The sequence below is a fragment of the Chaetodon trifascialis genome, chromosome 10, assembly GCF_039877785.1.
Source record: "Chaetodon trifascialis isolate fChaTrf1 chromosome 10, fChaTrf1.hap1, whole genome shotgun sequence".
NCBI lineage: Eukaryota > Metazoa > Chordata > Actinopteri > Chaetodontiformes > Chaetodontidae > Chaetodon > Chaetodon trifascialis.
In genome coordinates, this window is record NC_092065.1 from 26274635 (window position 1) to 26302032 (window position 27398).

Consider the following 27398-nt stretch of genomic DNA (forward strand, 5'->3'; position numbering starts at 1 on the left):
GATACAAAACAAAAAGACAACTGAAAAGCAAACTTTTTTATTCCAAATCATCAAACATACAAATATGAAGGTACTGGTCGACAGGAAAGTAGCTGTGTGTGTGTGTGTGTGTGTGTGTGTGTGTGTGTGTGTGTGTGTGTGTGTGTGTGTGTGTGTGTGTGTGTGTGTGTGTGTGTGTGACTTGGTTTTAAGGGTTAAGTTAGAATGAGATGAAGGTTTCATGTCAATGAAGGATACAAAAGTGTGTGTGTGGACATTGTCTCAGTTCATCATCAGTTCCATCTGCACCAGTCTTGCGTTGGTGTCCCCGGCCATGTTGTAGGGAATCATACCAGCAAAGGTGATGAGGGCTCTGGCCTGGCTGCGGAGTTGCTGTTTGGAGGAGAAGGCAGCGGCTTGTTAAGCATTAACATACTGCCGCCGTGAGAAGAGACGGCTTCTGCACAGCTTAACGTGCCTCACAATGAGCCGGGGACGAGCTGCAGCAGCTCCCAGGTCAGAGGACAGGCTGTCTTTCAGTGTCGCACACATCACAGATGGACTTCACAAAGACAACAGATGCTGAAAACATCGGTGTAAGTTATTCATGAAGCAATGCAGGGCTCCAAAATAACTTTCTCCCCTCACAGCACTGACGCTTCCTGCTCAAAATTCAGGAGCACCACTTAAATGCACCGCACTCATATTTAGTCCATCTTAACTGTATTATTAAGAGTTTTGGTAACAAATAGAAAATTTAAAGAAATAACAATGTGCTAATTGATTTTAAAGGAGAAGGTCCCAGAGTGAAGTCATGCTTGAGGAGGTTTTCCATCACTAAAGGAGGGCTGCTGCACCTCCCAACACTGGATACAGGGTGTCCTATAAGGGCGTGTTCAGACCAGGAAAGTGCTTTGGTCCGCTGTCTTTGGCTTGGTTCCTTTTCACATTACAATTTTCGCAAGAGCCCCAGAATTTGTCAACAAAGCCACATGTGTGCAAAGATCGTTCAATGGCTGGACAAAACGGTCGGGGGCGGGGTAACGCAGTACAAAAAAAAAGGGGGGGGGGCACCGGTGAAAACAAACTATGGATATTCAGCGTGTTGCACTCGTGCTTATATTGATTTGTTTCATACAGTTACAAACGTTTGCAGAACTGTCTGAGCATCAGAGGCGTTTGGCACAATGTCAATTTTATTATGTGATGTTTAGCATTTTGCAACATCGAAGACGTTGATGATCGCATAATGTCCGCAGCAACGGGAGCCTGTTGCATCCAAAAAGGCATATAACTTTTAGGACTGGGTCGGACCGAGCGCAGTTGCTTTCACATATCAAGCGAACCGCACCAGGGTTCGTTTGGAGGTGGACCGAGACCACCTCTCCGGCTGGGTCTCGGTCCGGCTGTTCGGTACGCACCAGAGTTTGATGGTTTGTATTCACACCAGCCATTTTTTGGTTTGGTTCGAACCAAACAAGGCAGGTGTGAATACGCCCTCAAAAACATACATTTATATTATCACCAAAAAGTTTAAACTGTGTTTCGATTGTGTTAAAACTCTAAAAATTTCTATAGGATTAGCAGAATCACCGCCTCACGGCTGTCTGCCTCCCCTTCTGTTCCTGACTTACGGCATTGAATAATGGCATTTGTTTGAATTTTTGTCATAATTAGTGTAACGAACATTTGTGCCAAACGTGAAGAAATTCCCTGAAGGCGTTTCAGAGATATTGCGTTCAGGAGAGCGGGACGTACGTGGAACACAAGATGCCACCAGCGCGGGCATGAAAAGGAAAAAATAAGACAGAGGGCATGTTTGCAAGTCGCGCTGGTGCTCCTAGTCATAACATATTGTAGCACTGTCTCCAGTCTGGAGCCCTGCGATGTCACATTTGTTTTGTTTTTGCAATGAAAAGTTTACTTCCTCATTTAAAAACATCCCACTCTGTCTGTGTTACGGTTACTGTTCTTGAATAATAATTCTTGCATCATGTTCTAATTCAATATTCATCTCGTTCAGTTTGTCCCACTTCTCACCATGTCTCTGTCCTCTGCGGTCCTCTGCGGTCGTCCCGGCGTGCCTGCTGGCGCCCCCTTCAGGCGTTTGTGCTGAGTGAAGAGGATGTTCATGGTGGCCAGCAGCACTTCAGACAGGTTGTGGCGCACCTGGAGGCACAGAGGAGATCTACTGAACATGCGCTTTCAGACAGTGAAAGAAGGATGTGGGTGTTGTTAGGAAGCGTGAGAGCCTTTCAAGATCTCTTCTCACCTCATCACTGAAGTTCCTGAAAGCAGCCACTCTCTCCTCCACACTGTCCTGACTGAGAGGAAGAAGCTTTAAACGCTCCATCACCTGAGAGAGACACAGAGGACACACAGGAGCGTCACATATCCATTAAGACTCCAGTACAACAACCAGCACACCACCGAGTCTGCGGCAAAGCCGGACTTCACGGGATGAATCGTTTTATGGATCTATTCTTTGGCTGCACTACTCGCTCTAAACTGAGGGACTCTGCGACGGCTCACTCCTCTCTGTGCCATCAGAGCGGCACTTACATCGTAGGCTCTGTCAATGTGACCTGCGTGGTACTCGTCGAAGAACGTGGTCAGGTCTAACAGCAGGTAGAAAGTGCTGTCGATGGACTTCTCTCCTGCTACGCCCTGAGAACGATACCTGTGGTGGAAAAGGGAAATCATTCAGTTTAACGCTTTATATGATCCTCCTGATTAGACTTCAGTTAGTTTACAGTGCATGTGTGTGTGTGTGTGTGTGTGTGTTCTTACCTCTCTGCAATAGCCACTGCAGTGTTTTTTAGCCTCTCCTTGTTGGACTGCGGAGCGCTGACCTGGGCAATGACTGGACTCAGCAGCCTGTTCATCAGCTCCAGCACCTTATCTGGATGCTACACAGACAAAAGGAAACGAGATGGAGAGACAGCGAGAAGACTCAAAGCCTCAAAAGACGGCAGCTCTGCAAAAATACTGTAGTGAAATACAACACATGGATGCCGGGACGACAGAGAAGGTTCTGCTCACCTTGGCCAGCTCGTAGAGTTTGACCGCCTCCTCAAACAAGCCCTTGTTCTCGGCCTCTAGAGCCACTTTACTGATGATGGCTCTGGTGTCCCCAGCAAACTTATCTATGACTCCAGGCTGGAGGGCGGAGGAGAGGAGATCAGAGTGAGACTATGGGTGCTTTTCATCGTGCCAACTCATGCTTCTCTCTCCTCGTGCTGTTATTCTTACCACCAATTCAAAAGTGTCAAAACAACCATCAACGTTTTCCTGCCAAACAACCAAAACTGCACCGCTGCTACCTTATATCTGACAGACAGCAGCTGCACCCAAATGGCCTTTTTGGCTCATCAGAATCTCAGTTAAAAGCTTTCTCTACCAGGTCATTTTCCAATGATGCTTTAAACTCAACTCCTTCCTGTCTCATCACAGCCAGAGACTTGTATTATCAGTATTGCTCTGTTTCTAAACTCTGACTCATTTTGATTGCTGGTATTAAAACACAAGGTTGAACCCCGTCAGGTCTGAGCTACATGACCAGCATACTGGTTTTAAGTATAAGCATTTGGAAAGGACGTTCTTTGTACGAAATGCACTAAATACAAGAACTTGGATTTACCCTCCAAAGATTCAAATCCAGCTAACGGCCATCATACAAATGATAAACTGTCTACCCGAGCACAAGGTTCCAGTGTCAGGATAAAAATATTAGGGGTGGGGGAAGAGCTTGGCTGCCTGGACCTTACAGCTGTTGGACAGGGTCATTTGTTTCATCTGATGTGAGGTCATATTTAAGGTGTATGTGTGTTATTACAGGGCTGTACAGAGCGACGATTTCCATCACATTTGCTACTAAAAATCATTCTGTGTGAAGAGAAACATGCATCCACTAGCACAAGTGTGACGGTGTCTAAAAAAATAGAGACCGGCCTGTCTCCTCAGATACAAAAATGAATCGATTCAACCCTCAGAGGTTAAAAGATTTCACCTGGCTTGTATACAAGCAGACCAAAAAGGCAGTGTTTTTTAAGTATTGTATGGCGGCAGGCGAACAGGCGGCCATCACAGACAGTTCACTGACGCGCAGTGAAAATATAACACTGTTGATTTTTCATGTTTAAACATGTTTAAATTCATCCTGTTGTGTTCAGGTGGAGGAAAAATGAAGGTTAAAGAATCAGTTTGATTGTTGTTCAACATTGTTAGAATTTCTTATCAGTATCAAATTAATTTAGCCAATAATCACGTTAACTAACTGTTAAACTGTGTGTGCTGCTACACTTTTCTTTGTGCTGCTAAAATAAAAAAAGGCTTTTCAATCTTTGATAGCAATTATTTGTATTATCTGCCAATACTGATTTCATGATCCTGACAAGCCTAATCTTATACTGAAAAATATAATCCATATAATCCATCTAGAAAAGTTTATTTATGAGCAGCATGACAAACCTCCACTGCAATGTGAATGTAACATGTCATCAGCCCAATGGAAATATAGCTAACAATCCTCGATTGGACAGTATGTAAGTAACAGATTCAGACATGTCGAGAAAACTTGGTAGCAGAGGCTACAATGAAGCAATATAAAGAGCTTTTTGATCCATGACGGAGGACCAGTGTCAGCACATGAAGGAGACGTGCTGAAGGAAGGCGTCTGTCCTCGTCTGACTGGCTGAACCCCACAAAGAGCAGACACAAAGAACGACAGAAGAAGAAACGTGACGCAGCGACAGAAGAAGAGAAAGACGTGGCAAGAGAGAGAAAACAAACAGAACAAGCACAGAGGAGGCGAGGGGGGGAGATGGAGAGATCAAAGACACCATCTTCCTACCTTCCTGCTGCCGTCCTTCTCTAGTCTCCCCAACAGCATGTCAAACTGTAAAAAGGACAAAAATAGCACATCAGAAGTAGAACTGTGATACCAAGAAGACAAACAAAAGGAAAGTACAGCTGAGAGCAGGTGTATGAGACGGCCACGTCAGGTGAGAGAAGTGTAACCTGCGCCCGTTTGAAGGGAAAGGGACAGTTTTTCACAGTGTGACTGCCCGAGTGACACCCGTTGTGGAGTTAAAAGCACTGGGGTTTTTCCTGAGGGTCACTGTGAGTCACTCACCTCTCGACTCTCGATGACAAGTTCGCTGACGCAGCGCATGAACATGTTTTCTCCCTGGCTGTCTTTCTCATTGCTGCACAGACACACACACTAGGAATAAGAAACAGAGGCATCACGGTGGACATTACTAGACACAAGCAACCTCAGAGTACTGACCGTAAGAAGTAGAAGTACTGCAGGGCTTCCCGTGGGTCCGTGGACTCAAACTTGCGAGTGTACAGCATGAGAAGACGGATAAAGTTGAGGCGGCGCGCCATGGGAGGGTCGCTGGGCTCCTGGCTCACTACAGACAGGCGAGCACCTTTTGTTAGACTGAAACTTCTCTCAGGTACACAGCCTACAAAACACAGGCGGCTGTTACACTCACACAGCTGAGCGCTCTGGCCTGAAGACTTCAGCAGCAGCCGGAGCTCGTACAGGGTCAGCGCCACGTGCACAGCGTGACTCCGAAGTCTCTCGACGCGAAACAAGAAGGCCACCGCCGCCTCGAACTGAGCGGTCAGGAACAGCACCTGGAAGTAGAGGAAAGGCTGCTGGCTCGCGGAGAAGTGGGACTCTCCTGTGGAAGGAAGGTGACAGGTAGAGTTGGTTCGGATGAGAACGTAAAAAATACTTTTTGAAGTGTTTCTGTGTCACTTAAACCTGCGTGTTAGTTCAGTTCAATTGAATGGAGTGCTTCGATTAGTGTGTTCATGAGTTATCACAAAGTCCAAAACATCTATATTTCTATAATTCTGCACCAAATTAGGCATTAACTTCTGTGAATATTCATTATTTTCACAAAGTGATTGCAAATGAAGTGGACGGTGAGGATATAAGGGGGAGGGAGAGGAGGGTCGACTTCCAACTAGTGTTGTTTTTGAAGAAGAAGAAGAAGAAGAAGAAGAAGAAGGCCTGCTTTAATTTTAGTCTTAGTCTAGTCTTTGTGTCTAGCTGTCATTTGAGTTTTTATTAGTTTTAGTCACGTTCATACTCTTTTTAGTCTAGTCAAGTTTACTACAACTAGTCTAGTTTACTTTCAACTACAAGTCTGAGCATTTTAGTCTTATTTCAGTCAGAATTATTCGTGACTATTTTTGTCTAGTTTTAATCAATGAAAACTGTATTTCAGCCTCTTTTTAGTAATGCAGTTCTATTTAACCCAGTCAGATAGTATAAGTACCTCGTACTATAGACGAAACCAAAGTTTTCTTTGAGCCATTTCACAGTTCAAACGAGGTTGTCTTATTATTATATTATTGTTACCTTACAGACTCAGAATACATCCATTCCAGACACGAAGACGCTCTGATTTGAATTCTCAACATATCTATTTTACCAAGCAAAGCCGGCTGGCCGGCCATCGGTCCCGTTCTCTGCATCAGCTGTCTGTCGTTAACACTAACCTACCGCAGCTGCAGCTTCTAAATAACGCAGCGAGCGGGGATTGAGGAAGTGACAGTGCGGCGACTGCGCAGTGCGACCTGATGCAGCCCCTGAAGTGACACACAGGAAACAGAAATACTGCAAAATAATAATAACAACGCGACTAAACAAGACGAAAAAACGTTAGAACATTTCATCTCGTTTTAGTCAACGAAAATGAAGAGGTATTTTAGCAGAGCTTTTATTCTGTAAACCACATTTAGTCTCCTTTTTATTCGTCAACAACAATATTGCATTATATATTTAATCATAGTTATCGTCACATGACCAGCATTTACGTTGCGTCTCGATGTTTAGTCATAATTTTCGTTTAAGCAACGCTACTTCCAACAAGGGTAATCAGTCAGACTCAAACTGGGGACACTGGTTAACATGGTCAGCAGCGACATCCCAGGACGACCAGGACCCTCCTCCAATAACAAATCTTATTTTACGCCGTCACATCATCACGCTCCAATGTGTGCGTGAAACATCCCCCCACAGAGTTTTATACGGCCCACATTCAGTGTTAAAGTTGAGCTCGGAAGGTGGCAAACGCAGGTTTTAAGAGCGATATGACAACAACATTAAGCAGCTCGCCAGACCTTGAGCTACACCAGCTCCTCACACGCTGGTCAAAGAAATGTGGAACATTAAACCCTCACACCGACAGAGCCGACAAACTAACACACTCAACTAATTTACAGACAGAATTTGACCAAAGTAAAAAACCTCAACAGGTATTTAGTATTTACGTCCAATGTCGTTACTGAATAATAATAAAAAATAGTGAAGTTGAATTCTGTGACGCGCAGATACTTAGTCATCAAGTTTACTTTTTAATTATAATCCTTAATCCCCTTGCTGGCTGAAATTTTGAGGAATAGAACAGGGTGGACCATGTCAGCCATTTTCTAGCCTTATCTCAGACTTCCAGCACTTTAGTTCAAAAAGCATAAGCGCATGAGAGATGAAGAGAGGGAGCGAGTGATGAAGAGAAAAAAGGAGGAGATATGAGAGTGTGAGTGGGGCTGCAGCAGAGTGTGCAAACAAGAAATGAGACAGAACGAATGCACATGCAAGGAGAGCACATGTGGAAAAGGAAACGGTGGGAGGAAAGAGGGAAAACAACAGGACAGAGAGGAGAGGACACAGGTGCAGGGGACGAAGGACAGAGAGGCAGAGAAGAGACGAGGCCGATGAGGCCGGCGGCGCGCGAGAGAAACGAAGAGAGGCTTTGGCTTCTACATCCCGCTGCGAAGCAAGATGGAGGGCTGCGCCAGACGACCGAGGGAGCCGAGCAACACAGAGGAAACAGAATGAGGCGAAACGGTGAGGGTGAGGGCTCCAGAGAGGGGGAGAGAGCGCAGCCTTATCTGAGCGCGGCAGCATCAGCGCAGGGGAGGAAAGTGAGCTCTCTCAATGTGTCATTGAAGGCCTGGTGACCTTAAGCTCCCCTTTCTGGGGGTTCGGGGGAGTCATTTTATTGTGAAAGGAGTCTGGTCTGTTTGATAGATCAGCCTTCAGAGTTGTGTGTCTGTATCACTGCTGTCAATAGCAATGGTTTGGTGTTTGAAGATGTTCACCACATCAAACTGAAGGAGAAAACACGGTAAGCTGAAATATTCATAGCGGTTTGCTTCTTAAATTATCCAAGAGATCCTGATGCTTCGCTCCTTTTGCTGTTCAGCTTTCAGCTCATTTATTTATGTTTTCAAAGATGGCTTAGCCAAATCTACAAACTGAGGTTTTTCTATGAGTGAGTTTAACTTCACCTGCAGCTTCCTTTAGCATAAAGTCTATGGTTACACACTATTAGCACCATGATGAGGACAACGGTTTTCTACACATACTGACAGCAGAGGTGAAAAGAGAAGGATTAAAAAATACAGTTCAGGATGTCTAAAGCTGGTAACATGGAAAGACAGTTAGAGATATACCCACACACCAGCAGTCCTCACACTACTGACCTGATTAAGTAAATCAGGTTATGAGCTACGATGTGGCTGATCCACAGTCATACAGTTTCTGTGTTCCTGTCAGTATAAAATTCAAGGCCTTTCTCTATGCGTTCTTCTCTGTACTTGTGTTCGGAGATGTGTCGTCCTGCTAACGTCAAGTACGCTGCCGTCCCAATTGCAGAATGACCGTCCTGCGTCCTCCCGTCCTGGGGAGACTGTACTCCCAGGTCGAACTTACTAAGTCCAAACTGCCAAGTTCGTAAATCCGAACTTGGTGTACTTGGTATTGAGAAACGACCTCAGTGTTTCCCTCAGTTACGGCGGGCGGCCAACTAGTGCAACAGCCATCCCTGGCCTCATGTGACCTCACATAAAAATGATTCCACATACTAAGGTTACAGTTGAGAAAAAGAGAGACCTGGTCTTTTAGAGAGCTCCACTTGAGCTGAAACACAAATGCAGTTTCATACCGTAGTCCTCCAGCAGCTGTTTCTGCAGCTGTGGCAGGGTCAGTCTGTCCTGAGGAGAGCTGCTGCTGTCGTCATCAAAACACACCTGGTTCAGCTGCAGGAACAAAGCATGGACGACACCGAGTGTGAAAACCATCAAAATAATTCCAACCGCTTCATTAACTGGTTGTCTTGACAAAATAAACCCAAAGGAAAAACGGCAAAATGAAGCACACGACACCTTGAGCCAGAGGTAGTCTTCAGTCTTGTCTGCCACCTCGCCGTGGTTATCGGTGATGTCACATTTCCCGATCAGGCAGTAGACGGCTCTCTTGTAGGGGTCAGCGCTGTTCCTCAGCACTCTGCGGTAGTGGAGGCGAAGCTTGTTCTCTGAGGTCGGGGAAAGGCTGCAGCGCAGGGATCAGGAGGGAAAGGACGGGGGGAGAGATCAGAACGCAGGTGGACAACCCTGGAGCGAAGTGGACTTCACAACATACAGAAGCACACCAAGACAAGAAGCTGAGACGCACTCACCGTCTGTCAGGGCTGTTCATGTACTCCTGAAACCAGGTCTTGAAGTCTCCCAGCTGATGCTGCACTCTGTTCACGACCTGCATGGCTGCATTCAGATCTCCACAGCGCAGACAGTAGTAAATCACAGCCCACACTGGGTGGCCCTCTATCTCTCCATCCTATTGCACACACAGACGTTTAACACAGTGACGATAATCATCCACTGACTTGTTTTTAAATAAAGATTCTGTCTTTAGGCTGTGTATAAGCAGAATTATTAGTTACACGCTTTGTCCAATTACCGGTCTCCACAGGGATTCAGCAGGAAGAGTCTACACTTTGGTAAACTGCATGACCATATCACCAAAACGCTGCCACCTAAATGGACTTTTTCCAGCGGCTGTCAAACTGTGGCTGAATCTGGGGCTCGGACCATGCTGGACGAGGCCGTGTCAAACACTGGGCTGCACAGTCTGCTGCTGATTTCTACATTTCATCCATTGTAATGCAGTAGGGGTTGAATACATTTTGGACATTAGCAGCGTACATATGGATCTTCTTACACAAACTCAGCTTTTAAACGAGCCCTGAGCAGGCAGAAAAAGATTTAATCTAATTTGTGACATGAACATAAATTCAATTTTTTCCAATAAACACATCGTGTACTAATTCCTGCTCACAAATATGTGCGATCTAGGATATGAATGTAGATTACGATAGGAATATTTGGCACCTTCGGGCATGTTCGCAGTCTGACATCTGGTGTAATGTAACTGGTGTATTCACACAAACCATTCAAAGCCTGTGTTGGTGTGCCTTACCTGCATGCCAGGCAGGGACCCTGGAAGTTTAATGTTGAGGAAGCTGCGGACTAGTTGGTACGTTCCTGGCACTCCTCCTAGCTGGGCCTGATGGAGGTTCCCAAACACTGTCACCATGGTGTAGTTTTTATAGCTGGACGAGTGGAGACACAAAGACATGCTGACACACTGAGACACAATTACAATTAGTCATTTGGCAGATGCTTTAATCCAAAGTGACGCATGAGATTTTCATACATCACAAGCAAGGTTCTAGACAGAAGAGAGCAACAAGAAAAAGTGCCCTAACGCAACTTTCTGGTCCAACTGGACACAGGTGCCATGAGACAGTGCTACGAAGTAACAGTCACAAGTAAAAGAGTCGACCGAGAGGTGTTTTTTTTTTTTAAATTAAAGAACAAGGTGTTCAGTAAAGAGCTTGGTCTCCAGTCTTTTTCTAAAGATGGAGAGGGACTCTGCAGTACAAATGGAGTTTGGTAACTCGTTCCACCACCAGGGAACCACAGAAGAAAAGAGTCTAGCTAGAGACAGAGGCCCCATTTAGCCACACGACAACACTCGCGGGTGAAAATGATAAAATATTTTATTGGGTGTGCCTTTCGTTTAGACGGCAACGGAGTTTTGGCGGCTTAAAAACACAAAAAAGTGAAACCCCTCTCCAGAGTGTAAATCGTCTAAAGGGTAAAAACGCAAAAGTGTGCTTCGATCTGCCAGAGCCCGTCCCTCAGGTTCTCTGATTACACACACTTTTGCGTCACCGTATGCATGCAGCCTTAAACGTAGCCTTAGGGTTTTTGGAGGTGGCGGCACCAGGCGCCGTTCCTGGGCAGAGCGTCATGAGCAGGAGGCAGCATAAACCTGAACGAGGGAGTTCAGGTAGGTCGGAGCAGTTTTGGTGGCAATTTTGTAGGCGAGCATCAAGGACTTATACTTGATGCGGGCAGCAACTGGGAGCCAGTGGAGGGATGTGAACAGAGGAGTGACATGCGCTCGTTTGGGCTGGTTAAATACCAGGCAAGCCGCCGCCGCATTCTGGATCATCTGCAAAGATTTAGAGGTTCAGACTAACCGCCACTGTACTTAAGAACAACGAAAACAAGCACTCACCTGTTCTCCAGGAAGTTGAGCGCCTGGCGTACGAAGGCCATTTGCATTTCAACAGACGTGCGGCTTTTGAGGGTGTCTTTGGCTGGAACCAACAGCACATCTGTCATCTGCTTCACCATCAGCCACATGTCCAGTACGTTCTGGAGGGGGGAGAGAGGGAGGCGGCCACAGTTACATAAGACTGTGCATAGAGAAAACAGAGTGCGTGCTAGCTGTGGGAGTAAAGCTAACTTTCAGCAGAGGACAGAAGAATTCAATGTGAAAATAACTTCATTCCATGGAGATATGCGATGTGAAGGAACAATGTTCTCACCTTGTCATCCAGGCTCTCTGCGACAGACGCACACAAGTCTCCCAGATTAGGCTGAATGTGGCCATTCACGATCTTCTCATTGAAAATGTAAATCTGGAGGAGGAGGCGATAAAAGGAGAGAAAGACGAAAAACAATTAAAGGTTAAGGTAAAAGCTGATGCTAGGACCATCGAGTGAAGCGGTTAACAACGAAAAACAAGAAGAAAAGGATCAAAATGTTCAAAAGGTCGTCAAAGAGGATGACGAAAACCAGGCAAATGACACCGCACGCTATGTGTCGACACATGGTCGGAGGAAAAGCCGCATTTGACGTACTGTACTGCGTTATGTAGCAGAATACAGAGAGAGAGAGAGAGAGAGAGAGAGAGAGAGAGAGAGAGACCACTCAATCAATCGATATGTTTGATCTGCCACTTCCTGTCTTGCTGTGACCTCATTCTAGCTCAACGATCAGGCCGAGCTTGTCACAGGCTCTGACCTCAGCACAGACAAGCTACAAGCTACAACTACATATCTGTGTGCAGTTCAACCACAGCTCAGGAGCTGGATTTCCTAGACTGAAATATCAGCGCAGTTATACTGATACGAAATGTAAGATGAAACAGATGCTATTTGAACAAAATAAAAACTACAGACATGTCACCGTTACACAGCTCATCCATTAACCGATGCTGAGGGCAGCTCACCTGCCGTCCATAGGCCACCTCCACGCTGTCCAACGCACTCCGTCCTGGAGCTGTCACTTCACTCACGAAGCTGGGCTGCAATAACAGAGAGGCAACAGATGACTGAATACACTGCACACGAAAAAGAAACAGGGCCACCAGTCCTGGTCCAACGAAGCTGTCAACTGTGCCTGATGTGACATCCTCAATTAGCATATTAAATGAACCCTCTTTTTTCATGCAGAAGGACAAACTGTCCACAGTGTTTCTATGCCTGTTGCCCAATGCATGCTGGGATAGGCTCCCACAGGATGACACAGGATGAAAGTGTTTAACATTATTCAGGGAGAAGACAAAAATAGCATCTGTGAGTCTTCGATCAAACGGCTTCTCTGGTTCGTTTAGACGAGTGGGACGACGACTGTGACTGCACGGCGGTAAGAAACTGGTCTGTGAGACCTGAGACCTGCTTTTAGGCAGACACACATTTAAATGTATTACAGTATAGATGTTTTTATTCGATTGTGTGAATAATTTAATGGGAAAAGAAATTACACTGTTGCTCATTGATTTAAATGATGCAATATGCTTTATTATCTAAAGCTTTTCTACAGTCAGTCTACTCTACTGTAGACACACCCCGATACAAACAGACTGATTCCGAATCAGTTAGAAATGAGCTCTTTTTAAATGTAAATTTTAATATATGCCTCATTCTCAAAGTGAAACCTGTAATCTCAATCCCACAAAACGCTATGAAAGGCCACACTGAGACGATTCTGCTTCATCATTAAGAAGCAACACGTGTGGACTTGGACAGTTATTGGCCTGCAGGGTTGAGTCCATGAGGCAATTCTACAACCTCAAATTTGCCAATTTAATAAACTTTAAACAACTCAGAAAATAGCCTTTTGCAAGACATTTAAACTCAAAACGAGCAGGTCATCAGAGACAGATACATTTTTCCTTTCGTCACCTCCCTTTGAACTGTGGAGGTCGCTGCTCCTGAACCAGCTCTGCGCTGTGTGACTTGTACCTCCACGTCTTGACTGAAGTCCAGCGCGTCCTCTCCTGCACCGAGCAGTGTGTGCAACACTCTCTGCTTCACCTGCTCCCACTGGACCAACATGGACTCGCGGTGGTACTCCTCAGCCAGCAGGAACGTCTGAAACGTACGACATTTTGGAAACAGCTGCTCAAACATACCGTGGTGTGTGACGGCACACAGCTTAGGACGTCCGCACATTTTGCACGTTTGCATGCAAATAAATCATGTCAGACTAGGAATGATACTCTAAATAAGTTTGAAGCAGCAGGTCTGACTCTAAACACACACTAATGTCGCCTCACGTACTACATGCTAAATATCGTCATTCATTTATGTACCTACAGTATTTTTCAATGTTCTCTCACACACACACACACACACACACACACACACACACACACACACACACACACACACACACAGTGGTTGTATTGGCATCATCATTGGCTAATTATATATAACTTTATATTAACTGCATATGTACCTGGAAGACAACCTCCTGCAGCACATAGAAACATACATGGACATTATCTTATGACACACACACACAGACACACACACACACACTGGATTTAGCAGCAGATTCCGGTCAAGATTGCGCTCCTCCTCCAGGACACAGTGCAGTCTATTTTAACTCTCCGCAGAGACTTAAAGCGAGATAATGGGAACGTGAGATAATTGAATCGTGCAATCTCCAGCTCAGGGAGACACAAATGTAGACTTGAGCTTGAACTACGCAGAGCTGTCCTTTACTTGGTTAACTTGGCTCCTGCCAGGACGTCAAAGCATTTACTTTTAGCATTTGTTTGCACAGCGCAAGTTTAGCAAAGACAGTGAAGGATTTAAGAGCCCGCAGTGCAGAAATGCCAACGATGAATTGGAGCGAATGTAAAAATAGTTTGTCCACTGGGGAGAAATGAGCTGCTTTGATTTTTAACTGCACCTGAACTGTTATGACTGTCAGGACATAATAATCAATTATCAACAGTGTTTGAATATTACGTGTTTCTGAAAGGAACTTAAAATCAGCCGATGTCTTAAATATCGGTATCAGTATCTGCATAAAGGTGGAGAACTGGCTGCGGTGAACAGGCTTTAAATGTAAATGAGATAATATTCAAGCGGTGAGACTGAACGACTCAGACTAAATATGTCATTTAACAGTCTAATAATGATATGCTTGATGTGATGTATAAGGCGCGGACAGAAATCTGCAGGAGCATCTTTAACATCTGCGTTCTTTGTAATCTTCAGTGCGTTTGAGTTTTCCTCCCTTTTTCCTCTCTCAGGGAGCAGAGGGAGATAATGGGAACGGCAGCTAATTAAAAGCAAGGCCCATTAGCTCTGCGCATCAGGGAAGCCATTTCGAAACCATTCCCCAAAGGTTCACACCACAAGGACTTTCAGATCACAGCAGAAATTACAAAAAAAGGCTTTAAGTGTTCCTATATGACGATGTGCTAATGTTCACACACACTGCAGCGCTGAAACTCATCTGATCTTGTGAATAAATAAACATGAGGAACCACTACAGTGTCTGAATAATGACTGCGTCTGGTCATTTAGAAAAAGAATGAAAAATAATGAAAATAAAAGTGCAGTGTGGGCTGAAAGTGGAGGCGCCTTTGAACTGGTTTCCACACTAAAGCATTCACAGTCTGTAGTTCCTCCTCAACCTGAGACACAGTCAGACGCTGGGCAGATACTGACCCTGCGGCGAGAGTCCTCAATGGCTGACAGGAGGGCGTTGTCCCTCTCGTTCTTCAAGAAGCCCTGTGGACGAGGTAAAGACAGAGAGACAGAGAGACAGAGAGACAGAGAGACAGAGAGACAGACAGACAGACAGAGGGAGAGGACGCCATGCGTGAAAAACACAGGGAGTGAGAGAGGAGAGAGAGAGGAGGAGATATTAGCTTGAACGTTCAGAACAAAATGAAGTGTGTGCAGGGAGCTCTGGGGGGACACATTTAGCAGACGCACCATCATTTACTCTATGGGAGACAGAGGCTGCATCTCAATTCTCCGTTCTACCTTCCTCTGCCCTTCCTTCCTGTGCAGTTCTGTACACGGTCAGGATTTCTGAAACGTCTGGTCACTGTGTGTGGACAGGCGTCCGAGCAGGCCAGAGAGGGGTCCACACGCCATTCACACGCCATTTTGCTACGAGACGGCACTCAAGATGGCTACCCCTCACACACCCCTCCTTTGGACCTTCCTATGAAAACGCTAATCACTCACATCCTGCTCGACTTATGATAAAACTACTTCTGTTACACACAAGATCAGAGCTATCAGGAGAATGAGTGGGACACGACGGTCTTCTTTAGGGACAGACATCTGAAGAAGAAACAACTCAAACTATGAATAGATTTGTTTTTTCACTCGATCATCAACACCTCAAGATGTCACACACAGACCTGGATGATGTCTAACAGTAGGATTCTTTGGCATTTACTTTTCTTTATAATCTGTACAAATATACACACACATAGTTGTTTTTTCTGTTCTGTATCTCGTATACTTTTATATTTTTAGTTTTATTTTGACCTCTTTGTGCCACTGTGCGTGCTCTTTGTAACTTTCTGGCTGTAACGACTAAACTTCCCCACTGTGGGATCAATAAAGTCCCATCTCATTTTAGGACTGCAGATAATGATTAGTTTCATTATTTATTAATCTACTGGTTCTTTCTCGAGTTATCAAACTAAGACAAAACGTCTGAAAATAGGTCAAAATGGGATTCACATTTTCAAAAGTCAGAGCTCTTCAAACGTCTTGTTTTGCCAGATTAAGAGTCTAAAATCCAAAGATATTCTACTTCTCAGTCCAAAAACCCAAGCATTTAATCCACAGTGAGATAGAGAAAACCAGAAATCCAAACATTATCACTCAATGATCAAACAAACAAGCAAAAACTGCAGAACTGAGGAGAGAAACTGAACACACAGAATGAAACTTCACTGTCCACGATGCTTCGCTCTCTGCTTGTATTATAGAGCTTAACCGGTTCTTTACCGGCTCTGCTGACGTGGAGGTCAACACACACGCTGAAACTGACTTTCCTGAGATGTAAATGAAACGAAAACACTGCCACTGCTTTTTACGCAACAAAGCGAGAGGCAGGCCGCATCCTCAGAGTTTATATAACCACAGACCTTCTACCTCTCACATCACACTCCCTGAGCTGCTGGAAAGTTGTTTCTCTGACAAATAACAGCATTTTAATTCACTGGATCATTTTAGCTTGACGTGCGAGCACCTGATGAGACACGCAGCATTTCTCTGAGCTGATGAGAGCTTCTTCTGTGGGTGCTCTTGGCTTCCTCCTCCTCCTCCTGTCTCTCCTTCCTCATCACCTACCCCTACACCTGCTCACTGCTCTGCCTGCTTCGCTCTCATCTCCTCCCCTCCCTTCCTCTCCAGGCACTCATCCTTCACCTCTGTCTGTCATTGCATTTGTCTGTCCTGACAAATGAGAGCAAATCGGAAGCAAGAGGTTCATTGTGAGCATGAACTGCAACGGCAAAACACAAGCGAACAAGTCATAATCGACACAGTGGAAAACTAAACCTTATTAATGTTAGAAAAGCATTAGACAATATGTCTGAGCCAATTAACCTGACCTCAATGTGTTGTGCTATCAATACGCAACGAAACTGGATCACCACCACTGGAGCTGATGATGTAATCAAAATGTTTTACAGGTGCAGCTCTAAATACCCTGGTGCTTTCCAGAGAAAAATACACGTCTTTTCCATTGCAGGAAGTGATGCAAAGCACTGCTGCAGTGGGAGGACTGGTGGACATAATGTTAAGCATAATGTGCAGCACATGGAGTGCTATCTGGGTCTTTTGTGTTTTATTTCACCTGATTCCTAGAATCAAAAACAAAGAGAATAGGTGGAACTGATCAATTTCTCAGCATGTCTATTGTTACATTTACAAAACCACAGATCTGACATGACCAGAAGTCTAAGTACAGTAGCCTGGATGGTACACACAAGAAAGGTAGTCCAACCAACTCTCATATTCTGCTGAGAGAAAATAGGACAGCGGTGTGTTCTGCTGCTGCAGGTGTGTGGCTTCACATAGAAAACAGCTGCTGCACTGCATTGTGGGCTTTACTTAACATTTCCAGCAGCAACGAGAGCACGCACACACACAAACACACACACATGTGCATGCATGCACACGTTAGGTTTTGATCAAATCATCACAACCTAATCTTAACCCAAGTCTTCACCCTAATATTCAATGATTTACATTGTTGGGGGGGGGCCTGAATTTTGTCCCCACAAGTAAGACGAGGCCACACAATGAGACTGTGAAAACAGATTTAGGTCCCCATTTCACATTTCTTATTGAGGTCTTTATAAAAAGGAAACTATGAGACCAACGGTGAAAAACTCCATCTTGCTCAGTCATAGTGGTGGACAGCGGTTGTGTCACGGTCAATAATGAGCTTGGAAACTGCTCACATCACGGCAGAAATCATGTGTGCAAAATGCAGTTTAAGTTTAGCTGCTGCGTGGCGTGACATTACCTGACATTATGGAAAAATAAAACCAAAAGGTGCAGCTTGGTCTACTCGAATCAATGAAGAACGGAGTAAGTTTCTCTCTCTGCTCTGCCCATCTTGACCATTCCTCACAGCCGTGGTATCGCTCCACCCGCTCCCTCCCTCCCTCCCTCCCTCCACCTCTTTCTTTCTCCATCTCACTTTAGGAGAGGCTAAGAATAGGTCTATATTTAATCACTCTAACCAGAGAGGAGCTCAGGTCAGTGCTCGCTGGAGAGCTGCGCTGGAAAAGGGAATAGAATAGAATAGAATAGAATAGAATAGAATAGAATAGAATAGAATAGAATAGAATAGAATAGAATAGAATAGAATAGAATAGAATAGAATAGAAAATGGTAACAGAGGCTTATGGGACATGAAGTACAACTGGAGTCAAAGACCTTTTCAGCGCTATCATTTTGTTGCCTGTTGCCAGTTGCACTTGTGCTACGAGTATCTTTGCTTATACGAGACTTTTTGTGCCAAATATAAATTGACCGCTAAACCAGCGACTGTGGCCAAAATTCCCATTTGTCTGAGATCCAAAAGCCACTGTCAGGATTTGTGTTGGCGTCAGGTTATTACTTTTACACAAGAAATGTCCCTAATCCACTTGATATCACTTTAAAAAACATCTTTTCTAGACTGTTACAAACTACTGAGTTTGATTAAGGGATAAGTAAAACAAAAATCTAAGCAGTTTTACTAAATTCTGAGAAGACTTCAAAGCTTCAATCGCAGAAAAGCTCAACATCATTGCTGCTAACATCACGACTGCTGTTTAAATCTGATTAGCACGAAACAGTGTGAAGCCTTGGCATGTTATTTAGCCTGACCAAACTGTGTCCAGCATCTCAATTCCTCCGTGCTTTCATTCACAAATGGTCAAAGTAAAGATAAGATGTGTCATATGAAAGAGCCATGTCAACACACTGAGAACACACACCTCATCACTTTCAATGATCTATCAGTAGGTGCATCTGAAGATGGACATTTTCCATTGCCCCACCCCTGTATCGTACATCCTCAGAGATCTGCAACCCACTGTGAACACCCACAGCCTGCTGACCAGACAGCCCAGAAGCTTCTACAGGAACAGGGAGGCAGCCACGGAAACAAATGGAATAATTACAGACGAACGAGGAAATACAAATACCAGATGTACATCGAGAAATAAAAGCTGAAGTGGTAAAGATGGTGGCACCAAGGGCTGTGCTGCCTTCAGCTGAAAATATAACTGATTTGAAGTTTCAATCGTTGCCTCTAATTTCTGCTGTATGAAACATCAGTGGACATCTGATGGCGTCTCTAAAATTACATTTTACTGTAACTCAAGGACAAACGTGACCACGTTTTAGGTAATCACATCAAATCAATACTTTAAAATTCATGAATTTGGTGAGTGTGTGCATGTGTCTCTTAAAAATACATGTTAACATACACACACATGCTCAAGCAGGCCCTCCTTCTATTGGCCTTAGTCAAGACAGCCATCCTGTCTGAGCCTGTATGAACGATCGGGGAAATCAGCCAGTCTGACTTTTCATCTCTTTCAATCTGGCTTCGTGCTCATTACACACTATGAGATGTGGTGTGGAGACACACAGTCTGGAGGAATCTAAAGGCTACGTGAGGACACCGTCGAAAAGCAGTTAAAGGGGAATAAAGACCAGGAGCCTTGCTCTCTGCGCTCATCATCGTGGATGTAAGAGTGGGAAGATTCCTCGTTTGCCATGACACAACGAGCCGACCAGTCCAGTCCAGCGCCTGTGTGTGTGTGTGTGTGTGTGTGTGTGTGTGTGTGTGTGTGTGTGTGTGTGTGTGTGTGTGTGTGTGAGTGAGAGAGAGAGACAGAAACCCCACCCTTCACTCCTTCACTTCCTGTGTAGCAATAATATACACTTAAAGTACAACAGCATATCTGTCAATACATATAAGGAGATACTGCGACAGTGATGTTCGCCTCATCATCTTACACAATCAGCATCCTCTCCATGGGTGCCACGCAGCCACAGACAGAGCAGCATAACCAGGAAAGGGATGGACAAAGACAGAGAGGTGACAAAAAAGTGTGACAGACAAAGCACATGCCTGTCTGTGAGTGTGTGTGTATGTTCATGTGCATAGGCAATACTCACTCATGCTGAGCGCCTGCCTGCCTGCCTGCCTGGCAGACAAACAGACTGACAGATGAAAAGACAGGATGAGACAAGAAAGAGGAAAAAATAGTTTTCGTTTCTTTGTCTGCGCCCAGGTACCTGGGCTTTGACAGCTCAGGAGACCTGCATCGCCCCTCCGCCTCTCCGTCCCTCTGTGTCGCTGTGCCGGGGCAGCGGCAGTGGCCGCCATTCTGGGGCGTGTTCCTTGTGCCCTTTTTCGAGCCGGCATGGCGGTCCGCTTGCAGCCTTTGCCTTTTCAAAAGCAGGCCAGTGACTCTTCAGCGTGAGCTGGAGTACAGAGTGGAAGTGCCACATCAAGACTCACTGGAGGTGGTTTTATTGTCGGAGGGCTGTACCAACTGAGTGCTCAGACACAGGGGGGATCCACGAGAAGGAACTATGGATTCATATAGAATATCAATGCCTACAATCAGCTGACACCCCCCGTCCCCAGCCCTCATCCTCGCTTTCTCTCTCCCCCCTTCGCTTCATCCCAGCATCTCTGGCGGCCCTCTGCCTCCTCCCTCCCTCAGCCCCACTCATTTTCTTCCTTTTTTATCCATCTATGCATCCTTCCTTCCCTCCCTCCCTCAGCTCAATGCAATTACAGTAATGGATTTTTCCCCTTGGTTGATGGCTTCCGACATCCTGTTTTGAAATTTGGCTAATCATGCTCTTAAGGGTCATGTTTAGTTAATGAATGGTTTGGGAGGCACATGTGGGAAGGGAGGTGGCGGGGGGGTATTCCTATACACAGCACACACACAAGCAGGCATGCTAATACACATGCCTCTACTCGTAGTCTTGTGCACATGACACAGACTCATTCACACACACAGGTACATGCCACATAGCTGCATTCGTATGTGCAGACCAGCACAGACAGGATGAAAATGCACGCGCCCACGTGCAGCCAAATCTACACTACACATGCATATTCATTCATAAGCACACGCAGAGACACTTCATAGGCCAGCGGTCGATCGCGACCGACACACACAGGCGTGCAAACACAGCACATGGAGCCTGTGACGCTACGTCAGCTGCGTTCGTCTATCTCAGCAGATGCTCCGAGCTTAGCCGACTGCATCCGCTGAAAGCATGCCATCACTGCTGAGGGATACGTGTGCATGGAAGGAGTTAGGGAGGGCAGAAGAGGAGAAAGGGAGGGAGAGAAGGGATGTAAAAATGGGCGAGGGAGGAAAAGAAGGACTATCAGAGAGGAAAGGAGGTAAAGTGAAACAGAAAAGACGAGTAATTAGAGGGACCAGCTGAAAGAGAGTGAGGTGGGGAAAGGAAGAGAGAGAGAGAGAGAAAGCGACAGAGCGCTGGCAGAGAAAGACAGCGAAAAGTGAGACGAGGACACAGAGACAGAAAAAATTGCAGCGAGCCGCCATTTTTCTACCAGCTCCGCTCTCTGCCTTGCATTTCTCCCCTTTAATTTTTCTGTCCCTTTTTTCATGCGCTTGCTGTCTACGTTCAGTCACTTCCCCTCCTTTTTTCTTAATATTTCTATTTGTCATCCTCTTTATACGTTACTCGATCACAAAGACGACGATTAACCCTGACTTGCTGCATGCCGATGCACAGCGATTCATCCACGACAGCTAACAACGCACAGAACGTTTAGTACAAATGAAAAACTGATGGAGTGTAGAAAAAGGATTTAAGTGTAAAGACATTATTCTATATGCAGATGTGTTGGTAGCATAAGGGTTGGGTGTCAAAAACCTGGGTTTTTTTGGTTTGTTGAACAAACACTTTGATATAATTTCACAAAATGTTAGGTCCTATGAAACTTGATATAAACTTGACATTTTTTAACTTTCTTGAATAACACTAATAGAGTGGATTTTAATAGCATACAGGGCTGTACAAATGTGACATATGTCGCACATGCTACGACAGAAACGGTGCAGAGATACTAGCATGAATACTGAAGATCTGAACCAAAGTTCAATCAAATCCATATGATCATACCACACCCTACATGCGACACTGTACAAATAATAGTGACTAGGAAGATAACCATAACCATTTCAACATAAGCAAAAACATGAATAGCTGATGTCCTTCCATTTTGATGATAATTCTGTACCATTCAAGATATTTTTAAAAATCCTATCACGTTACAGCTGTAGATGATGTAGAACTAATCATCGGCATTTCTGGCTCGTCGTAGGTATGACAACAAAGAAATGTACAATTTTATCACAGCTCTGCAGGTAAAAAATCTGATAAAGGGCTGAGACACAAACGCATCAACATTTTCACGCTACACTGAGGGAAGCAGGAAAAAAACTGAAAGCAACGAAGGGGAATCCATCATTAAAACTGAAGAAGTCATCTAGAAATGCACATAACTAGCTACTCCAGCATCCACGAAGCCCTAAATCTCCCTCTATACAGCCTTCTATAGTAAGATCCTCACTAATTTGCTTTCAGCCATACATACAGACACATCGTTCACGCACCAATTCCCTCAGAGTGTGTGTGTTCCACACAGGAACTGCAGAGAAAGTATCAGCTCGCTCATGCAAAACACACACACACACACACACACACACACACACACACACACACACACACACACACACACACACACACACACACACACACACACACACACAATATGTTTGGATTTCCTCTGTGCCTTGTCTATCAACCTCCTGTGGTCCCACAGCTCTGCATCACTTACAGCAATATTCAACCATTCTGATATTTTTTTATTTCCATGATCTCAACATCCATCTCATAAACCAAGAAACTAGAGAGTCTCTTCTGCCATTTCCTCCTCAGACACACCCTGCAGCTGCTACACGCTGATGTCTTTCTATAGTCCAGTTTAGCCGGAGACAGAGACACACATCGAGCTCAGAGAAATGCAGCAAATTCCATAAACCAGAACAGAGGAAGACAGGGAGACCCGAAAGGGAAGCAGTACCAGGTGGAAGAAAAGGGTAAACAACAGCACAAAATAATAAATGCTGAAACCATTTGAGTAACCCAATGTTAAAAGAGTCATACACTGCACGTCTGTAAAACTGTCACACTCATTTTGGACTGTTTATTTAAAAATTATTTAATATTTATACGTGTTGCTAAGAGAGGTTTACGTAGCCTCGAGCAGCTCGTCTCAAGCAGAGATGAAGACCGGTCTACGGAGGCCCAGCAAGCTCACTTTCTAACTCCACACTCCCAGATTTGTCCATTTCTGTAGTCTTTAGCTTCAGAATTACACACTGTGAGATAAGATACTGTACAAGGTAGAAGTGAGCTGACATACAGGAACTCCATCCACACAGAGAAAGTTTGTTTTCCAGTCCAGAGGCCCAAACATCTGAACCCAGAACGTGTACTGCTGCATGTGTGAAATAAAAGGCTTTCATTCAAGGTGTCTGGATTTTTTCGTGAGCTATTTATCTGGTTACCTTTCAGCTAACATTATCAGTATGATGCAGTAAGTCAGTTCATTTTACCTACTAGCATGATGCCTTTAAAGGGTAATCAATCTTACCACAAGAATATTGTAACACTGCTTGTTTTTACTGAAAGTGCTGCTGCTGCCGTGGTTTGTCGATCCTGTATTATAACATCTCAGCACCAGTTAAGCTCTTTCCTCCTCAGTGTACTTTGTGGCGTTAAGTGACTGGAACTCTCTCAGCAGGATGCTAATTGGAGATGTGGAGGAGGAAACAAGCGTACTGCATTATGTCTTGGTGTTGGTCAGAACTGTTGGTCAGTGGTCTACTCAAACAGAATTCAGCACAAGCTTTCCATGTTGCTGTATTTCTTCTTGAACTGACCTCCTGAGTCCGATGCATTTTTGGCTCCTCGTCAACACCCAGTTAGCAGTTTGAATAGTCCGTCAACTACTTGTATTTAATCTCATCAGTCTAATCTTATGTGATGACAACTCACCTCTGTTTTGGCCAGAACAGAGAAATAGAAATGGAGATGTTGGAGGCTTTGTTAAGGCCCCATTATTGCTTTAGTCTATGACCGTGTTTTTAGTGGGGATGCAGCAATCTGATACTGATTTTTGATATTGGTCTGATATTGATTCAAATATCTGGATCAGGTATCGGTGACGATGGGACCAATCTGTTCACTTCTGTATTTACGGCTACGGGCACACACTACATAACGTGCCAACAACAGTATACTGGGCCATTCTGCTCGAAGGAAGGAGGGAGTTACCCCACACAGAGGGAGCTAACAACAAACACGTCTAAGGAGTATGTAACAGCCACCTCACTAATGGTTAAAAAATGTACAAACATGTACCAACATAAACCACCATGCTCTAAAACCTAACCTAAAAAATTTGCAAACTTAACAAACTTGTCAGTCAGACACTGGGCATAGGGCGGGGGGCGATGGTGGAGAGTGGGGGGTGACAGTGACCGGTTAGAGAGGGAGGGAGACCACGTGCTCTTTCAGGCCATCAGCCAGACCCACCCAAGCTGGCATAAATCCAGCTGACCAGGAGAGTATCTATGCCTAAATAAATAAAACTGACTTCATTTGGCTGAGCAGGTCTATAACACAGTCTGCTCATCACTACATCTTCATCTTCTATAGTCATAATGTGAGGAGAGTGGCGAGGACAGCGGAGAAAAGCATTGGGACTTCTCTCCCCTCCATTCAGGACATTGCACCTAAAGGCTGCATGTCCCGATAACATCATCAGGGACTCCTCACATCCCCACCATGGTCTGTTCTCCCTGCTGGCCTCTGGAAAGAGGTTCTGCAGCATTCGGTGCAGGACCTCCAGGTACCACTTGTACTTCTTACTTTTTATTTTTTAACTCAATGTATATTACATACACTGTTTATTTTACATACTGTTTATTTACATTCTGTATATACCATAATTATTCTGCTGTTTTAATGTAACATTCTATAAGCACCACCCCTGCCAGCCCCTCATGACAAGGTTCAAATTTTCAGCCATTCCTTTCTGACACACTTTGCAGGGAAATTTCAGTCTTTCCAGAGGACAACCAATGCCACCAGCTTTCATCATTTGTATTCAACACTGTTTCCATGTGTTGGCCAAAAAAAATGTTTTAATTCTTGGTTGTTATCTGATTAGTGTAATCTCTGTGTAAGCCAATGTCTGAGTCTAACATACAGTACGCTCAGCCAAAGATGGTTTCTTAGAGAGAGACCTATCACTCTATTGTTATGATAACTGAAACTATATAAACTGGACTGTCTTTTTGCATTTAAAAAACAAACCAAAATAAAACTGGTGAGTCTTTCTCTAGTGAAGCATAAATGTCATAAGACTAGCCCGACTCTAGGCCAGCCTGGTAGGTAATTCATACCTGTATGTCAGTGTCTTTGACCGGCTCCAGTGGCTCAAAAGTGGTGGCAGCACTTAGACTTTCCAGCCTCTGAGAAATGTGGAAGATGTCCAAACCTCTGGATCCAAGGAGGATTGACCTGAGAATGAGACAGAATGAATGAATGTAATGGAAGGAATAAACAGAGACTGACAATGAACTGTAGTTTTTCCTGACAACCAGCAGAGGGAACAAGAGGCTCGGCTACTACTGCACTACTATCCATTTATTTAAAGTTAACATCAAGTCAGTCCTAAAAAAAATTACACAGGGTTCATAGAAAGTTAAACAAATTCTAAAAAAAATGCTTATAAAAGACTGAATCTCAATGAAACCTTACATGTTTCTTTCAACAAGGAGCCTACTTTGATAAGTGCTGCTACAGTTTACATTTCATCAAAAATCTGGCAGCCGATTGTTTTAGTACAGTATATTATTCATGTCCACTTTAAGATTCTAAATATATGATTTTAAAAGTCAAAATCAAAGCCAGGACAACTATGGGCATCCAAAATTACTGGATTTCCAGGGTTAGCGTCCTATGAAATGGCCTTGAATGCAATCCATTGATAAAATCTAAACTAATACCTATCTAATAGTTGCTAAGTATCTATTACCAGAATAAAGAGGGCACATCAATGTGGCAGGTGAGGAGCAGGAGGAGGAGTCTGTATAGAGCACTATACAAGAACGTTTTCTGGCTGTATGGTGTGACTCTGTGTGCATTGGACATATTTCTTACGCTTTTACGTCAGCAGCATCCTGTGAGGTGCGGGTCAGGGTGCGGGATCGAAGCCTCTCCCCTGCCTGCTGGATCTCCTGCAGGTTCCTCTCAACATGCGGCAGCTCTGACACTGCTTCTGTCTCAGCGGCCAGCTGCTCCGCCTGCTGCAGCAGCTCCCCGAAGCCCTCTGCATCCATACCTCTAGACAGAGAGAGGACAGGGTTTGAATGAGTAAATACAAAGACAGCATGTTTAGATTATATCTCAATACAGCTGGGAGATGGAGCATGTGGTACAAAGTGAGGTCTGTAAACATGGATGCAGTTAAATTGTAAACTTCCGGCTTCAATTTGAGGTCACTCACATCTGTAATGGGTGAACAGTGTTTTACGGATTCTAACGCAAACTTTAAGGGATCACAAATAATTGGATTTATGTCTTGCCTTGTAAACAACGTCATATTGAGACAAAAGGTAGCACTTTAACCATGATAATAGCTGTATTTCCAAAAGGCAATAGACTAGAGTAAGTACAGGACGCGGTTTGTCATGGACTGTATGTTTTAACAGTGCTGTTCTGTTCAGATATTCCAGGTACCAGAACTTCTGACAGCTCACATAAATGTGCAACGGACGCTAGTTGTCAGGTTAATTTAGCGCTAGCAGAACGCTAACGTCACGGCTATCTAGTTTAGAAACACGCCTTACTCGTAACAACAAAAAGGGTGCCTGAGGAGTGATTTCAGTTGTCAGAATGGCGAATTAGATATCTAAGTTACAGCTATGATGACAACCTCAGGTTTAGACATTTAGCTGTTAGTATAGTACACTGGTTAGATTCATGACAAAATGAATGGCGCAGTTAGCCAGCAGGCTAATGGCTAACGGCTAACGTTTCCTCGCGTGGTCGCAGTTGTATCAACTTTAACGTCTTAATATATGATTACACACAGTTGCAGGCAGACAAGCTTCGTACCTGTTCTGTGGGACAGATGGAAGTCTGCTCCTGTCTGTGTCCCTCGGGTGTGTTTACAGTTATTGCCTCAGTTTTGCTCAGCAGAAAAACTACATGTAGGAAAGTACATTATTTAGCCCGGCACTTCTGGAGTCGATGCTGATTGGACGCTTTCGACTCGTACCGGATATCACGCTTGTTTGCCCTCTTCAAGAAGTGACAGCCTCTGCTGCGCCGCCTGCTGGACGGGAGGATTCA

General features: G+C 44.6%; 1 protein-coding gene across 2 annotated transcripts; it reads right to left on the minus strand.

Annotated features, from left to right (window-relative positions):
- Positions 1 to 20: 20 nt before the first annotated feature.
- On the minus strand, positions 21 to 27271 carry nup93 (nucleoporin 93). Of its 2 annotated transcripts, XM_070971370.1 has the most exons (22): positions 27162 to 27271; positions 26205 to 26385; positions 25445 to 25562; positions 15105 to 15167; positions 13383 to 13511; positions 12368 to 12442; positions 11682 to 11774; positions 11369 to 11508; positions 10262 to 10394; positions 9462 to 9619; positions 9169 to 9334; positions 8949 to 9042; positions 5481 to 5672; positions 5270 to 5396; positions 5114 to 5186; positions 4832 to 4876; positions 3022 to 3138; positions 2770 to 2888; positions 2542 to 2659; positions 2252 to 2335; positions 2020 to 2148; positions 21 to 372 (listed from the first exon to the last, which is right to left on the minus strand). In XM_070971370.1, exons 2-22 carry the CDS (start codon positions 26381 to 26383, stop codon positions 262 to 264), a joined length of 2463 nt encoding a protein of 820 aa, XP_070827471.1. In that variant the 5' UTR covers positions 26384 to 26385; positions 27162 to 27271; the 3' UTR covers positions 21 to 261. The 2 variants fall into 2 exon arrangements, with proteins under 2 accessions (XP_070827471.1, XP_070827472.1); XM_070971371.1 differs by lacking the exons at positions 25445 to 25562; positions 26205 to 26385; positions 27162 to 27271 and adding an exon at positions 20091 to 20422.
- Positions 27272 to 27398: the final 127 nt, after the last annotated feature.

Bases quoted from the DNA above. Each gene is read 5' to 3' on its own strand.
- nup93 (XM_070971370.1), bottom strand. From the start codon at position 26,383: ATGGATGCAGAGGGCTTCGGGGAGCTGCTGCAGCAGGCGGAGCAGCTG. The intron at 10,395-11,368 runs GTGAGTGCTTGT...CCACTCGTCCAG, and splicing joins CTCAACTTCCTGGAGAACAG to CTATAAAAACTACACCATGG. The intron at 9,043-9,168 runs GTGTCGTGTGCT...TTGTTCCTGCAG, and splicing joins AAGACTACCTCTGGCTCAAG to CTGAACCAGGTGTGTTTTGA.